This window comes from Schistocerca nitens, unplaced genomic scaffold, assembly GCF_023898315.1.
Source record: "Schistocerca nitens isolate TAMUIC-IGC-003100 unplaced genomic scaffold, iqSchNite1.1 HiC_scaffold_532, whole genome shotgun sequence".
NCBI classification, from domain to species: Eukaryota; Metazoa; Arthropoda; class Insecta; order Orthoptera; family Acrididae; genus Schistocerca; species Schistocerca nitens.
This window is the reverse complement of record NW_026046065.1, coordinates 374,294-392,830: the sequence shown is the minus strand read 5'-3', so window position 1 is coordinate 392,830 and position 18,537 is coordinate 374,294. Positions and strand designations below refer to the sequence as shown.

The 18,537-nt window shown below is 40.0% G+C and overlaps 1 protein-coding gene across 1 annotated transcript in view; it reads right to left on the bottom strand.

Annotated features, from left to right (window-relative positions):
* Window positions 1-7,743: 7,743 nt before the first annotated feature.
* Window positions 7,744-18,537, bottom strand: part of LOC126232565 (broad-complex core protein isoforms 1/2/3/4/5-like) — an 88,868-nt gene continuing 78,074 nt past the window's right edge. Inside the window, exons 5-6 of the mRNA XM_049942804.1 lie at window positions 12,540-12,627; window positions 7,744-8,170 (exon numbers count right to left, since the gene is read on the bottom strand). Coding sequence (XP_049798761.1) covers window positions 7,821-8,170; window positions 12,540-12,627 — 438 coding nt within the window. The 3' untranslated portion in view covers window positions 7,744-7,820. The remainder of the gene's footprint in view (window positions 8,171-12,539; window positions 12,628-18,537) is intronic.

Below are 18,537 nucleotides of genomic sequence, written 5' to 3'. Positions count from 1 at the left end.
ACCGGACAGATAAAAAAATCTGCTCACCAAGTGGCATCAGGAGAAAACACATGTAAAAGTTAAGAAAATGTGCAAGCTTTCAGAGCCACTGGCTCCTTCTGGCACAAAGGTTGAAGGGGAAGGAAGAGGGATGAAGGAAAAGGATTGGTGAGGTTTAGGAAATGGCTAGAGTTGCGTAAATGTCATCTAGAACCCTGTGTCAAGGAGGCTAACCAGACGGGATGAGAAGGAAAGACAGACTGTGGGGGCTGCACCAGTTGAGACCTGAAAACTTGAGATCTTAAAGGTGGAAGACAGGGTAATAAGCAAGACAGAGATTACTGACAAAACATTGGGCAAGATGTAACAAGTGTGGAAAGCTAAGTGCATTATATGTGGGAGAGGTAGGGGATGGGAAAAACAGACAAGCCAGAAAATAATACATACAGAAAACTGAAGGGGATTTTCTTCATTCTCTTTTAGTTTTCTATATGTTTTGTTTACTGACCTGTATGTTTTTCCTGCTTCCATATGTATAATACACTTAGCTCTCAACTCTTGTTAATGCTTGCCTGATGTTTTTTCAGTAATCTCTGTATTGCTTATTACCCTGTCTTCCACCTTTAAGATTTCAAGTTTTCAAATCTCATCTGGTGCAGTCCCCAACAATTAGTCTATCCTACGGACCTGCCTGTAAGTCTCCCTTGACCCATGGCTCTGGGTGACTTTCCCATAATTCTCCCCATTTCCTAAACCTCACCAGCCTTGTTTCTACATCCCTCTTCCTTTCTCTTCAACTCTTCTGCCAGAAGGAGCCAGTGGCTCCGAAAGCTTGCACATTTCCTGAAATTTTATTTGTGTTTCCTTGTGCTACCACTTGGTGAGTAGATTTTTTTTATCAATCTAATTGTATTATATTTTAAGAAACTGATTATTTTTGTTGATAAATTATAGCTTGTGTTATTTTTGGAACTGTTTAAGTTCAAGCTTTTTAAGATTCAAACAGAAGCATTAGATCCACTGTCAGCCATCTCCAGAAACCATGCAGCCCAATCAGCAATGTTAAATTTGCAACATTAGAGAAGCTCATGTGGGCTTTTAAAGCTAAGTTCTAGTAACACTCAGAGAACATTTCTACGGGAACTGTTAGGAGTAATGTGCTATAATGACAGCTGAGGTGGCTTTAGAAATTTTGTACAGTGTTATTTAAACCAAGCTCCATACTTATGTAAACCTATTGGGAAGCCCACCAGACTGATGTGTTCTGTCACTTCCTAAATGGAGTCAGAGTATGATGGATTGGAAGAACTGGTAAGAAGAACAACAATTACCTAATTAAATGTAATGTCTAAATAAATAACAGGGTAATGTCTAAATAAATAACAAGAAAACTGTTACATCAAAGTGACAAAAATAGGTTAATGTTTAAAGAATTACTAATAGTTTGAATAGTGATGATGATGGTACATGTGCATTCTTAAAGCAAAGAAGAAAGGACTATGAGAAATAAAGTATCAACATTACTAGTTAAAGTAGCAAACTTTAAAGGGGATTAGGTTTTTTTAGTCAATACTGACAGAGAGGCAAGCATAACATCATGGATTGCTGGGAACAAATTAAATCCTGGTGGAATTTTATGCCACTATGCCACACCGTGTTAACAATCCTGACACAGTAACAAGGATGGCGGGAACAGATGGCCAAATGGTCAAAATGCCAGTTATCTTGCATTGGAGATAACCACTGTGAAGTTTGTTTGCGAAACATTAGTTCAAAGACTGCTTTGATTCAGGGGCATATTTATTTCAAAATGTATACATTAATGAGAATAAAACAAATTTTAGTAGTTTAGTTGTTCTTGTTCCAAAACATAGATTCAGTGCTGTGTAGTCAGTACTGCAACTGTATCTGCAGAGGCTGAATTGATAAGAAAAATTGCTGTGTGTGACAGCAAATTCATAAAAAAGATTAAAGAAGCATAAACATTTTGCAACACAGCAGATCAACTTGACAATGAAGTGAATGCTTTGTTCCTGCTCAAAGATTTAGCAGCAAGAATAAATTGGAAAGTGATTTAACAAGTGATTTAATATAACATGAATCTAATTTTTAGAATATTGCGGTGATAACTGAGAAAGAAACCTGTGATGTTCATCAAATTCTCCATGGACAAGATTCAAATCAATGAAAGTGAAGATGTGTGTAAAATATCTATAAATGACATACTGATAAATGACATAATTAAGATGGTAGACAGAGAAGACGAGAAAAGCTGACACTAGGATCATCACTTGAAACAACAGATTTCTTGCAAAAGGGAGTTACTGAGGATAAAGGTATAAATGAATTTTACATTAATCTAGAAACCAGGAATATAGAGAAAGATTCTTCACAAGTAATACATTGTGACTGGATCCAAACTCTTGATGGTTTAGGCCAACTGTCACACAAGGTAGTGGTTCATACCATTAAATTTTTTCATGAGATGGCTGATCAAGATGATCAGTACACTCAAGACTTCTGAAGCCTGTTCTGTTGTTGCAAACAGAATATGAAAGTGCACTCAAAAAAGTTCTTGAAAAAATGAATTTCTAATTTGTGGCATACAAAAGGACTAAAATGGTATATTCACGAACATAAAGATAGTAGTACAACAGTTAAGTGGGCTAGTGGGTATATTTAACCATTAGGTTAGAAGAAAGCAGGTGCCTACATTTGGGGGTAAGGGGTGGGGAGGGGGTTGGGGGGGGGGGTGAGGGGGAAGAAAAGAAGAAAAAGGAGACTAATATATACTACATACGAAATAAGTGCAACCCTGATTGAGATTCACATAGCGGTTGTAAAGATAATTTTGTGAAATAATGATACGATGAAAAACCAGAGAAGAAGAAGTAGTGCAGTAGTCACTAATATACGGAATTTTATTACTATAAGAAGAAGAGAGAAGGAGTGAAACCAAACATAATTAATTAAAACATGAGAATTATTTGTGATGACTGGCACTACAGAGTCAATGAGGTACTCTAAGCTACTGTGTAATTGTCACTTTTAAATTGCAGAAAGCGCAGAATGAAGGAAATAATACAGTGCCTAAGGACTGCGAGTAATGGAAGAAAATGCGCTTTCAAGGAAAGCAGCACTAAGTAATATTTGGTAAAGTAGAGTTGATGTACAAGGCATGTGCCACTGAAATTTACAGTCCGATTTGATGGATTAGAATGGTTTAGGGTTGATCCTCCACTCTTATATATGTTTCTGTTACTGTCACAGTCTGTTTAAAATCTAGATAAACAGACAGCTGAGTACGGGTTTTCAGGCTGGCAACAAATGTGTCAAAAATTCACGCAAGATTTGAATTCTGCGCTGCTTTGCCAATGGCTGAGGGGCATAATGGGTAGGGTTATTAAACATTGTGCTGTACCAAAAGAGCAATGTGTTTTCAGTGTTGAGCAATATTTTAAAAATAATGAAGGTCTGGCAGCTATGATTCAAAATTTTCATACAAAGTATGATCACAATAGTGATTGAACTTCATCAACCGTGAAGATATTAATTAAAAAACTTAGGGAGTCTGGATCAATTAGTGACCTTAAACACTCTGGCAATCCTTCAAACAGATGTTCATGAAAGTGTGGCTGTGAGTCCAGGATGATCAATCAGGCACCTTGGTTAAGACTTGGACATTTTGAGAAACTCTACAGCATGTTATCTTGAAAGATTTGCATCTAGTGTAGTGTAACATGGGTTATCTGTGAGAATGACCTTTGTTCCACTGAGGATGCTCATGCTGGTGAAAGATTATAAACATTTTATGCAGTGGAAAAAATCCACTGTGCATACCCCGATCTGTGCAGATGGTGTGTATGCAATGACATAACACAGCAGAGGAAAGGCACAGCATGGTGAGTGCAGTCGCACTTGCTGGACATGGATGTTTAGGCCTTGATTAGCCCCAGGGTGTCATGAACACCTCAGAGAAAAAGGACACACTACAATGTAAACACCCAAGACGAATCAAGACTGTAAATCTCAGACCTTTAAGTGAGTTTGACGCAATCAGATGTATTGATCGATGTGTGATTTACCAATATTTGGATCTTTCTTTGTAACTGATGTAATTAGTTGATACAATTCAGAAGATTATTGTTGAAGACATGTTCATCACATAGTGGGAGTAGTGAGACACACTTACAGTATCATCCTGCCTGGATACGAAGTCAAGAACAATAAGCTCATGCATGGCCATGGTATGGACTGTCTGGATACCAAGAACAAAAACGCAAAGGTGACCGACCATATTGGAAGAACAATCAAAGGTAACGTAGACCAAATCACACTGATAGATCTGCCACGTGGTGTCACTTACTCATGGTGTCACAGGCTAGTTACCACGCCCCCCCCCCCCCTCCCCCCCGCCCCACACACACATACTGGAGGTATTACGCACTACATGGTTACAAAGTTCAACTGGCTCATGAACTGAAGCCTACTGACCACGCACAGCAAACAGAATTTACTGAACTGATTACTTTACAAAAATAGGTGGATGCTGATTTTCTGAACAATATCATCTTCAGCGATGAGGCTCATTTTCATCTTAATGGTTTTCTTAATCAACAAAATTGTCATATTGGGGTTCAGAAAATCCACGAGTAACTGTTGAGTAACAAGTGCATCCACAATGTGTCACTGTTTGGTGTGGATTTTGGGCTTGCGGCCTCATCAGACCCTACTTCTCTGAAAATGCAGCCGGTTGTGCAACAGCATGAAGCTTGTTACTATGGCAAGATAATTCAGTTTTTTATGCCTAAACTGCAAGATGGATGTGGATGATGCGTCATTTCAACAAGACAGAGCCACATGCCATACAGCCTGAGAAACAATTCATTTATTCCACGAGTCATTTCCTGATCATATAATTTCCCCGTTTTGGTGATCAGAATTGGCTGCCCAGATCAAGTGATTTAACACCTTTTGATTTTTTTCTCTGGAGTGTTTTGAAGTCTGAAGTTTTATGCCAACAAGCCCATGAGTTCTATGACTTGAAGGAGGAAATCGAGAGCTGTATCAACTAAATTCAACCACATTTATTCTGAAAGGCCATGGAAAATTTCACCAAAAATGTACGTGCCAGCAGTGCCTTGGAGACTGTTTACCTAATATGCTACCCAATTCATAACCCTATAATGTATATTTTACTAATCAATAAAAAATTACTATTTTTAATAATAAATCTGTGTTCTCTATCAAAATACTTCTTGCATGAAGTCTGTGACACCCATTGGATACCAACTAACCATGATATGAAACATATGTGCTCTGCAAAGTAGCTCAACTTAAAACCAGCATTGACAAGAGCTGGACAAATGACACAGAATAAACACTGAAAGAAGTGGATGGCAAGCTTTTATTGAAATAATTGCCTTAACTGTACTGTTTCTTATGAGGAAGTGATAAACCTTCAAGGTATAGCAATAAAGAATACAGTGATAAATTATACAAAGTAAACAATCAGAATTCATTAAAGGAAATGTCTCAATTTAGAGCATGTACTTCAAATTACATTACAAATTGGCATTAAATAATAATATAATTATTATATCCTGTAGGTCTGTACTAGAAAATGTAGTTTAGTAGTAGTGGTGGTGGTGGCAGTGATAGTGGTGAATAAGCAATTTTTCAGTGACTCCTGATTGCAGAAGTCAGTCCCACTGAAGTATCACATTTGTAATTAGATTTGTGAATACTAAAAATTTCAGTCAATCAGTTAAGGATTTTTTTTTCTCTAGTTTTATCTGCTTTCACAAAATAGGGTGAAAAGTATCCTACACATGATTTCTTGCTAGATTGTCAATTAGATATTCAGGATATGCATGGACAGGAATACGAAGAGGGACATTCCAAGACCATATTTAATATGATATTTGGTATCAACACCAATACCTAAAATTGTCCTGATACCCTGATGTTGGGGCAAAAGTATAAATACTGACAGAATCACAAGGTATAGGTTTCTCACGCACTTTTAAGTGTTTCTTGAACAGAAAAGGATTTAATTAGAATAGAAGACAAAATATGGAAATTAAGCTGTATTTTTTTGAATCAGCTTGAGTATACAACCAATATTTGAACCACTTTTCCAAAGCAGTGTGTACACATTTGATATTACTGGTATATGATGCAGAAATGTGATAAATTTATTATACACAACATGTGGTATAAGCCTACTATTGCATTACACAGATACGGCACACATTTCAATCATCAAACTAATAGTGAAAGATTCTCTCCAAAATCTTATGGTACTTCTGATTTTGATATTCTAATATTTTTTACAATAGTATGAAATTATCAAATACTTGGTATTGATACCAATAGGCACTGAAACAAAAGTTGCATTATATCAGGTACTATTAAAATGGCTCAAAGCAAATCATTATTAATGATAACATGCCATGAAGATATTCTTTCTGTGCTTCATACATGAGTCATGCAAAGGGAAACACTTCATTGGAGTTTACAGAGTATGGATTTGGAGTAAATGCAGATGTAACATCAGTGTGTTCCTAAGTATGAATGGCTTATAGACAAAAATTGGAAACACAAATCCCACTTCTTTTTCCATACATACCATTCATTTAAATCTAAGTGAATGGTGTGGTCAATGGTATATTTAAAAGAGTCAACTACTTCATATTATAAAAGACTTCTGAAGTTTTTCAGAATCTTCAAAAATATGTTACCAATTGACTTTAAATCTTTTAAGTACCAGTGATTATAAACAATGTGATCTCTGAGATTGAGTGAAGTTGTGAATAGTTTAAATGACATAATAGACAAAAATTTTGGACAACAAAAACAAAACAAAGAGCTCAATGTTAATTGTAACAAACAGTATCTTTTAAGATCATTTGCTCTATCATTATATGGAATGATATCCTTTAGACACTGATGATTTAAGTAAAAAGGATGTAATGTCACAAGTAATAAGTAAATGAATGTCTAAGTTCTGAGTGTGTGTGTTTGTTAAAATTCTGACTGCAGTCAGTTCTGAACAGGCATTTTATAAATATAGCAGTGATACTGATAGCTTTGAATTCTTCAATGAGCTGATGACAGAGATGAGTAACTGAAAATGGACTAGACCTATTGAAATAAATTTCCTTACATGCTTACTGAACTGAGATTCCTCCAGATGGTTTTGTGCTGTTAAGCACTAAATGAGAACTAGAGAACAGTCAAGAAAGGACATTCCTCATTATTTAACTGGCTTGATTTCTGGTCCAACCTGGGTTCATTAACAATGTATTTGCATAAATAAAATAAAGTTAAATTTCCTTTAACGTCACTGATGACTGTAGTTGCTATTCCTATCAATAGCATTTCTAACCATTGAGTAATACCTCAGAAACTAGCACACATTCTGTTTTGTCTGCGTGCTTCACACACACACACACACACACACACACACACACTTTACAGTAGTTAATAGTGAAATCACTGATTTTAAGCAATTATGTTACACATAAGTATACCCACAGTTCCATCAATAATGTGGCTCTTGTCCAAACTATAATTTTTTTTATAAAATGTAAAAGATTATGGCAGTTTTCATTTACCTTAATTACTATTAACTTTAATCTGGTAACTGCTAAAACATGCACAAAATTATTTAAGCAGTATAACCATTTCTAAAACTAGTATGGGTACCATAAGAATATCTTTCTCTGTTGCTCTCATGGAAGTCTCATAATTTTAGGCTGCAATGTCTGGAATACAGTCAATGTGCTCTACTTCCTCGATATGTGAGTGACACAAATGGCCTATGAGCAACATCCCTTCTATGACATACCATTCTGACCTCCCAGTTCGCGTACCATCCACATGTTTTTGGACAGTTTCTTTTTCTCTCTTTGCTGAACGACTTCTGGGTGTGTGTCTCTTCGTCTTCTGTTTTGAAACCAATAGTCAACATTCTGTCGACAAGGAACTGCTTCACTGGGGTTCATAGAAGCTAGAAAGTTTGCATATTCTATCATAGTTTGACCACTGGGATAGCGTTCTGCATTATACCACTCTTCAAGTTTCCGTAATTGATCAGGATTCCACATAACACGGTGACGAAATGGACGACCAGTGAGACTAAAGGAAGCACTTGGAGTCTGAAGTAATGGTGAACTCTGACTGTTGCCTGAAAAGTTAAAATTTGCATACAGATAAACTGTTACAAAAAATGCACTGACTCCATTAGAAATTAAAGCATTTTGAAAATAATAATAATACTTTATTCATCATCGAATGATTAATTACATACGTACAAAACAGCAAAGGCTGAGCACATGCCCACCCACCCACACACACACACACACACACACACACACACACACACACACACACACACAATATTTCTGCACTACACTGTGGTGGCCATACACACAATGCTGGGATTGCAGTTTGGCTAGTATGTTGGGGTGAGAGGTTGTGTCAGGTGGATAGAAGTGGGAAGTAGGTGGAGAGAGAGAGAGAGAGAGATTTACTGGACTGATAAGATTCCACATAAAAGGTCTGCTACTATTAATATATTGTTTTGAAAACACCTCTTGTTCTGCCTGTCGCTATGATACTCAACTAATTCCTAGAAAGGGTTTTGTTGAAGCAATAGTTTAAACTGAAACTTAAATCTTCACTGTCGGAAATCAACTATACCTGGCATGCAATGACTGATTTTAGTACCGCACACTGTGGACTCTCTTCATGCAGCGCTGTTCTGCAGCTGCTGCTGTATTTTTTTCTTTATTTCTAGTATTGTACTGATGCAAATCAGAACAGACATTAGGGTATAGTCTTAGCAAGCAATATATCTTTTAGAATATACATGTTCATTATGGTCAGCATTCCAGTTTTTGGAAATACGTCACAGTATGATTTCTTATATTTAGCTTCACATCAGTTTGTGGATCCAACTATTTCTCCCACTCTTCCTTTACCTAGGGACTAGTCCACACAGCTCTCCACCTTACACAGACACAATCCCACATAATTATATTTACTATTCCAGAAACACCTTTTCATGATTTTCAGTTTTTATTAATACTACAGTCAACAGTGCCATCAGTTAAAGAGTTTAAAAAAATACTGGAATTGTAAAACCGGTCAACCATTAGACCATGTAGACATGTTAAAAGTAGACAACATAAATGAAATGGAGTGACAACTACTTTTATGAGATAAGTATTAAACTTAAATAAAGAATTAGTGAATAACAAAGACCCCACTAAAAACCAACACTTGATGAAAAAAAAAGCCATTACACATACTCTGCACAATGAAATAAGTTTAACATAAAAGTTCTACGACTACAGACAGAGACAGTTCTAATGGAGTGACAAGTTTAGTTTCACTTATGCTACCCACCAATATTTTATTATATGCATTTCCTGGTATCTATTAAACAATGAAATTCAATAAAAACTTAATGTATTAGTATCAGGTCATGCAAAAAGTGATTCACTTAGACATGTGAATGCAGTGTGTCTCACTTCTGCTGCAAATTTAATTTTTATTTACTTGTGTAGTCTATGTGTAGTGTAACCATGGACACACTATCAATTGTTAGTTTATTGCACTGTTGCCAAGATATACAACTATTAAAAATTGTTTCCTTCTGCAACTGAGCTACATTTCATTTGATCACTGCAAAACGTACTAGTCATTTAGTGGTCAAACTTAATTGGCTGGAGCTGAATTAAGTTATTACTTTCTACGAAAAACTGAAAGAACAGCATCATAAAAGCCCTAACTTACAACACCACAGAAGTTCATGCCTTTTGCCAACATAGGTATTTTTAGTAAAATTTCTTGCAAACACCACCAATAAAAATCGTTCTGACACCAAGATTCTTTCTGATTGTGCTCATTAACAGTTCAATTTTCTTGCAGACTTATTACTTGCTAGTCTTCAGCATTAGTTTTCTTGACAGTTTTTGTTTATGTCTGTTCTGATTATTTTTCTTTATATTTTGACTATTCTGTTTTTTTTTTTTCAGTATTAATTTTTTTCAGAATGGTTTCACTGGCACATGTAGTTTTTGGCTGTGTAACAGTTTTAATTTTGTGGCTATTTCAGATTCTGTTGTTATTTTATGTACTCTTGGTAATATGCTTTGTCAGTTTGATTATTCTATTGTGCCATGTAGGTATTTTGTTGAGGTCACATTCAAATTTTTCAAAGATTTTGACTTCCTCTTCTACTGTGATTTTGTTTACTAGTGGTAGGTTGACAGTTAACATAATTCCTGTTTTCGTAAGAACATTCTGAGGCCTATTTTCTATAGTGAACAAACATCTTCTCAGGTTTCCTGAATTGTTGGACAGGAGAGCAAGGTCATCAGTGAATTTTGGGAAGTTTATAAATATATGTTAACTTTGGTTGTTTCAATTTTGATGATCTTTGGGATAACATTGTAGAAGTCTCTCACAATCCAGTCCAGTGTGCAGTTTAACACCAGTGGTGCAAACAGTGTCTGTCAAAAGCTGTTTTTAGGACAAATGACTAACAATTCTACTCTGAATTTTATTTTAGCTTTCTTGTTGTTCAGGTGTGTTCCATCAGTTTAACTAATTATTTTGGTCAAGTGCAAAATTTCTGAAGATTTTTCAATACTGAAGGTCTATGAATAGCCATATGACTTTTCAAAATCTACAAAGGTTAGTACAAATGACCTGTATTGTTTCCTATAATATTCCATGACTAATTTTAAAATGAAAATTTACAAGGTTTATTACAAGCAACTTGTTTTGTGTCCTATAATATTTCCAGGCTAATTTTAAAATTACAGCTGGCCGCGGTGGCCGAGCGGTTCTAGGCTCTTCAGTCCGGAACCACGCGGCTGCTACGGTCGCAGGTTCGAATCCTGCTTCGGGCATGGATGTGTGTGATGTTCTTAGGTTAGTTAGGTTTACTTAGTTCTAAGTCTAGGGGGACTGATGATCTCAGATGTTAAGTCCCATAATGCTTAGAGCCATTTGATTTTGATTTGATTTTAAAATTACACTTTGCTTTGCATAGTTTTTCTACAGTCTGAAGCTTCCCTGTCTCCCAGTACATTTATTAACTTATGAAATTTGATATAAATAATTCAGCCGAGTATAAGAGTAACAAAGATATTCACAAGTACAACACTAGAAGGAAAAATGATCTACATAACTCTTTAATGAAGGTAGCTTTGGGACAGAAAGGGACAAAATATGCAGGAGTGTTTTCAAATGAAGATTAAAGATGTTGCTCCATAACAGCTCTTTCTATGCCACAGAGGAATTATTGAATAGAAATAATAAGTCAATTACACAGAAAAACCTGCAAATGACCAATGACCAGCAGTAGTCTTATACACATTTTTTCATGATATATACAGCGACTATGATCTATTGAACACCGAACTAAATAAAAAAATTTTGTTCTACGTGTTGTGTAATCCTACCATACAGAATTCTGAGGAAAAGTTTGTAAATATGACCCAAGAACAAATAACCACGAAATAATTACAATAGTTATGATAAAAATTCTTTTACTGTTGGCATACTATACATAGTGCTGATTTATTTGATAATTAAAAAACTTATGTCTCATGCCACGAATTCACATTGGACACCTGCCTTTTGTGGACAGTGACCTCCAAATTCCATTATCCATGCGTGCCACATGGTTGATAGAAATGAAGAGAATGCACTGGCAAGTTGTACTTTGGAAACAAAGGCCACTGACGGTTCTCAATGGGAACGTGCGAGTACCTCTCTTAGGGTTCCTTTCTTCTAATGTTAAAAAGACAACATAAGAGGAGGGAAAGGATCAAACAGAAAGGTGTAGATAGAAGGTGGAGGAAGAAATCATTTACAACCTAAATATCAGAGATGAATAGGATACAAAAGAGGAATTTGAAGAAAAATAAAATTCTGTTAGTGGAAGGTTAAAGATAATTCTCCATAAATATCATTAAATAACTGGATCATCCACATTGAAGACCTGATCTCTAGGTAATTATGTAAAAAGAGAGTATTTCCCCCATTTGTTTTTGAAGAAGACTAATCCTCCTATAATTTAGCGGGAAGTTACATGGTCTTATCTACTGTGCGCACACAATTTTGCCAGCCAGAACACAGCCAGCCCATTCCTTCCATTACTGCTATCAAAGTTTCTTTAAATTGTTGTTGACTGGACACTACTTGACTTAATGAGGAGACATGTTGCTACTAAGAACAATCTGACTGGAGCATATGTAAGATTTGCAAATACATAATGCTGAACCATATGAACCAAAGTCACTAGAAAACACACTCACAAAAAGCCAATACAAAATTTCAACAACCATATTTCAGTGAGGAATATTTTGCAACGCTTGTGAAATGATTGTAGAGTAATCATGAAGTACAGATTAATTAAAAATATATCACAGTATGTAAGAAGACATTTATTACATGACCATTACATGTTCGGCTGTCAACCATTATTTACCACACATTTTACAGTGATGTGGAAAGCACTAGTGCAGATTATATCATACCTTGATTGTACAGGAAACAACCAGGAGAGTTCAACTTGCTCTGAGGTAAAGATGTTATGAGCTCGCCAATTCCTTTTAGAGAATTCATCTAAAAATGTGAGAGGAAGATAAAAATTATTGTCAAGTTAGACATAATACACAGGAACAAACACATGTTAAAACATTGTAAGTAATACACTATGTGATCAAAAGTATCCAGACACCGCCCAAAAACATATGTTTTTCATATTACATGCATTGCGCTGCCACCTACTCCATATCAGCGACCTCAATAATCATTAGACATCTTGAGAGAGCAGAATAGAGTGCTCCATGGAACTCACGACTTTGAACATGGTCAGGTGATTGGGTGTCACTTGTGTCTTACGTCTGTACACGAGATTTACACACTCCTAAACATTCCTAGGCCCACTGTACAACACAAAAGTGTACAGGCCGACCTCGTCTGTTGACTGACAGAGACTGCTGACAGTTGAAGACGGTCGTAAAGTGTAATAGGCAGACATCTATCCAGAACATCACACATAAATTTCAAACTGCTTCATGATCCACTGCAAGTACTATGACAAAGAAAACTCAGATTTCATGGTCGAGCAGCTGCTCATAAGCCACACATCATGCCGGTAAATGCCAAATGACGCCTCGATTGTTGTAAGGAGTGTAAACATTGGATGACTGAACAGGTGTTGGTTGGTTGGTTTAAAAGGGGAGGGAACAAACTGTGAGGTCATCGGTTCCTTATTCCCAGTAGAACAATTATCCAATTATCCAAGGGAAAGAAGAAAAGACGTACGGCACAATAATAGGAGAAAGGAAGAACCAGAAGAATGACAGAAGGACAACACACACTACCATGTACAAAACAGAACAAGAAAACCACAGAGAGATGCAAGAAATAGGAAGAAGAGATTAAAAACAAGAAAGCAGATGACCATGGCTGGCTGACCATGAGAATAAAAAAGGAGCACCCAGCCACTCTGCAACACACTAAAATCTCCACCCTAAAAGCCTTAGGGTGGAGGACTCAGAGGAACAAAGGACATGTGCTAAAACTTAGATCAAATGATAGAACCCACCCTCACAAATAAAACGTAAAACTAAAGCTGCTGTTGAGGCATTGTCACCCAACACCGAAGCTAGGGTGCTGGGAAAGTTAAAAGTCCGCTGCAGAGTGGCCAAAAGTGGGCAGTCCAGCAAGCGGTGGACAACAGTCATTTGGGAGCCACAGCGACACTGAGGTGGGTCCTCGCGACGGAGGAGGTAACCATGTGTGAGCCACGTACGGCCAATGCGGAGCCGACAAAGGACAACTGATTCCCTGCGAGAAGCCCACAGGGAAGACTTTCACACATTCGCAGTCTCCTTAATGACATGCAGTTATGCCACTCTGTCTCCCAAAGCCAAAAAACCTTGCGGCGTAAGGCAGAACGCACGTCAGTTTCAGAGATGCTCATCTCCAGGAGCAGTTTCCGCATAGCCTGTTTGGCCAGCCTGTCAGCAAATTCGTTGCCTGGGATTCCGATGTGTCCTGGGGTTCACACACAAACACCACTGAATGACTGAACCGTTCCAGGGCAGAGACAGACTCCTGCATGATCACTACCAAAGGATGGTGAGAGTAGCACTGGTCGATAGGTTGTAAGTTGCTCAGGGAGTCAGAACAGAGGGGAAACGACTCACCAAAACAGGAATGGATGTACTGTAGTGCACAAGATATTGCCACAAGCTCTGCAGTGAATACACTGCAGCCAGCGGGCAAGGAATGCAGGTCAATATGGCCTCTGCGGACATAGGCGAAGACAACATTACCATCAGCCATCGAGTCTTCAGAGTAAACAACTTCATAGATCTGGAACACATCAAGAATCAAGAGGAAGTGACAGCGGAGAGCAGCAGGGTTATTGGAGTCCTTAGGGCCATGCAAAAGGTCCAGACGAAGCTTCAGCCGAGGTGTACACCATGGAGGTGTATGTGAATGGATCTCAAGTAGAGGTGTTAAAGGGAAGGACTCCAGTTCGGAGAGAAGGGACTCCATGCGAACTGCAATCGAGAGCCCTGACCTGAGCCGCCAATGCGGGAGATGAACTGCTGCGGGTGGGAAAAGGAGATGGTAATTCAGAAGCTCAGGAGAACTATGAATGTGTGCAACATAACTGGTGAGTAATAGTGCATGTCGGATCCGCAATGGAGGAACTCCAGCCACCACCACGACACTGGTCACCGGACTCGTTCTAAAAGCTCCCGTCGCTATGTAAACACCACAGTGGTGCACTGGGTCGAGTAAACGCAACTCTGAGGGCACTGCCAAACTGTAAACCAGACTCCCATAGTCAAGGAGAGATTGAACAAGGGTTCTGTACAGCTGCAGCAGTGTAGAGCGATCTGCACACCATTTGGTGTTGCTCAGGCAGCGGAGAGCATTCATGTGCTACCACCACTCCCGCCTAAGCTAATGAAGGTGAGGTATCCAAGTCAATCGGGCATCAAAAACCAGCCCTGAGAATCGATATGTCTCCACTACAGTGAGTGGATTGACATTAAAATAAAGTTCAGGTTACGGATGAATGGTACAACGCTGACAGAAATGCAAGACACACGACCTTGCAGCTGAAAACTGGAAGCCGTGGGCTAGGGCCCATGACTACACCTTGTGAATGGATCCCTGTAGGCACCTCTCAGCAACTCCAGTACTGGAGGAACAATTTGAAATGCAGAAGTCATCTGCATTCAAATAAGGGGAGACTGACGGCTCTACAGCTGCTGTTACACCATTAATGGCCACTAAAAATAGAGACACTCAATACAGAGCCCTGCGGGACTCTATTCTCCTGGATATGGGGGGAACTACGGGAGGCACCAACTTGGACATGGAAAGTATGGAGCGACAGTAAGTTTTGGATAAAAATCAGGAGTGGGCCCAGGAGACCCCACTCATACAATGTGGCAAGGATATGATGTACCAGGTCATGTTGTATGCTTTATGTAAGTCCAAAAAGACCGCAACCAGATGTTGGCGCCTGGGAAAGGCTGTTCGGATGGCAGACTTGGGGGACACAAGATTATCAGTGGCAGAGCGAACCTGGTAGAAGCCGCCCTGACATAGAGCCAGTAGGCCACCTAACTCCAGTACCCAATCCAACCGCCGACACACCATATGTTTCAGCAGTTTACAGAGAATGCCGGTAAGGCTGATTGGCCAATAGTTATCCACATCAAGCGGATTTTTACCAAGTTTTAGCACCGGAATGGTGGTGCTCTCCGGCCACTGCGATGGAAAGATGCCGTCGCACCAGATCTGGTTGAAAATGATGAGGAGATATCGCTTGTAGTCAGATGACAGGTGTTTAATCATCTGACTGTGGATCCGATCCGGCCCAGGAGCTGTGTCAGGGCAATGTAAATGGGGCGTTACACGGTTCACTGTGACGTGTAGTGAACGAGAGGACTTTCCTTTCCATCCGCTGTTTGAGGGTGCGAAAGGCTGGGGGGTAGTTCTCCGACACAGAGGCAAGAGCATAGTGCTCAGCAAACGTGTTTGCATCGTTAGAGAATGTGCCACTGATGTTAATGCCAGGGGCACCTGTTGGGGTCTTGTACCCAAAAAGACGTCTGATCTTCCTCCAGACGTGGGAAGGTGACATATGACACTCAATGGTCGCCACATACCTCTCCCAACACTCCTGTTTCCATCGTTTTATAAGCAGGTGAATGCGAACACAGAGACGCTTACAGGCTATTAGGTGCTCTAGAGAAGGGTGCCGCTTATGTCACTGTAGAGCTCGCCGATGCTCTTTCATTGCCTCAGCGACTTCCGGCGACCGCCAAGGGACTATCTTTCTCCGGGGGCACCCTAGAGAAAGAGGGATTGCGTTTTCCAGCGCAGAAAGTATCATTGTAGTGACCTGCTCAATCACAACATAGATGGCACCAAGTGAGGGACATTCAATAGTGACAGCATAGTTGAAGGCTGTCCAGTCTGCCTTGTTTCAAGGCCATCTGGGTAGGCGTCCATGGACATGACGTCGGGGCAGTGACAGGAAGATGGGGAAGTGGTCACCACCACACAGACCGTCATGTGCTCTCCAGTGGATAGACTGGAGAAGTCCTGGGCTGCAAATTGATAAATCAATGGCCAAGTGACTACCATGAGCTATACTGAAATGTGTGGCGACCCCAGCATTTAAGAGGCAGAGGTTGAGTTGGGACAGTAAATTTTCAACATCTCTGCCATGGCCAGTAAGCATCATGCTACCCCACAAAGGGTTATGGGCGTTAAACTCTCCCAAAAGTAGGAAAGGTTGAGGGAGTTGATCAATCAGTGCAGCCAATATGTTCAGGGGTACCACACCATCTGAAGGAAGATATAAGTTGCAGACAGTTATTTCCTGTGTCATTCTTATCCTGGCAGCCACAGCTTCAAGAGGAGTTTGAAAGGCCACAGGTTCATTACATACTGAGTTCAGGACATAAACGCAAACTTCACCTGACACTCTTTTATATTCACTAAGGTTCTTGTAATATCCCCTATAGCCATGAAGGGCAGAGGTCCGCATTGCCGGGAACCATGTTTCCTGGAGGGCAAAGCAGATGTGAAGCCTAACAGTTGCCATAGCTCAGCCAGGCGGTGGAAAAAACTGCTGCAATTCCACTGGAGAATGATGTGATCATGACACTGGGAATGCATGAAACAATGAGGCAGTCTACACCTCAGGGTCACCTGCTGCCACTGACTTATTTCCTGAACAGGCTATATCCATTGCGTCTGAGGGTCTGGCAAGATCTAGGTCCTCAGTGGATGCCAGAATCTTCACCTCATCCTCAGACGCAGAGCTTGTAGGCAGTGATGGTGTGGGTGCCACCGCAATTCCCTTGGTCTTGGGGGGTCCTCTTTCTAGATTTCTCTCGCTGATCCTTGGGTTTCTCTGGCTGGGAGGGCTTCACTGATTCAGTTTCCAAGTCTGAGGATGATCGTGAAACCCTACAAACAGCTTCTTTTGGGCACTTCAGCCACTGATGGGTGTCATCTTTCCCACTAGCATAAAGCTGGGAGGAGAGTGACCCAAGGGACTCCTTCCTAGGGAGAGGAACCGAAGAAAAATTATGCTTCTCCGGCTGAGAATTGGGGACAGGTGTCCCAGATGGTTGGGGGGACAGTGCTCATGAGGTAGGTGGTGTGAGAGCAACTGGGAGGGACGTGCCCTCACTATCAAGGGGGCAGGTGTAGTCTTCCGGCTCTGAGAGCACTGGTGGCAACTGATATTCCTTGGACCCCGATGGGTGCGTCGGATGAAATGTACTCCTCATTGCTCTAAGTCAGCGTGTAGCTCATCATCAGACTGCAAAAGAAAGTCCCTGTGGAATATAATACCCTGGACCATCTTTAAGCTCTTATGAGGTGTGTGATGGTAACGGAAACAACCCCCAGCTTGTCACAAGTGAATAATGCCCGTGACTGCATTGTGGACAAGCCCTCCACCTCCCCAAACTTGTCCTCTAAATTCTCTACAAAAAACTGAGGCTTCATTGATACAAAGGAGTCCCCATCAGCTCTCAGGCGAATAAAGTTCGCTGCCATCCTTAGCCTGGCATTCCTCCCATGGTGTGGCCAGAGGAAGGGATCGATTTGGGATCATACTTCCTTGCATTGCACTGAGACTTGGAATGCTTAGAGACTGCTGGTGGTTGATCACCAGCAAGTGATGACGTAACAATTTTCATCGCGCGTCATCCCCCCTGACGCCACCCAATCCGACCAGGGGCCTTCCCCACAGGCACCACCCAGCTGCAGCAAAGGCCACCTGGCATGATGGCCATTGCCGGGAGTCCTGATGACCTGGGTGACAGGCATCTAGTCCTTGGCATATGCGGGGAGTTGAAGGCACAGGCATCAGCAGAGCGATCCATGTGTAGTCAGGGAGCTACAACCAACAGCATACATGACGGCCCCACCACAACGGTCTGGCTACAGTGTTGGATATGAGGTGCATAGAATTCCCTG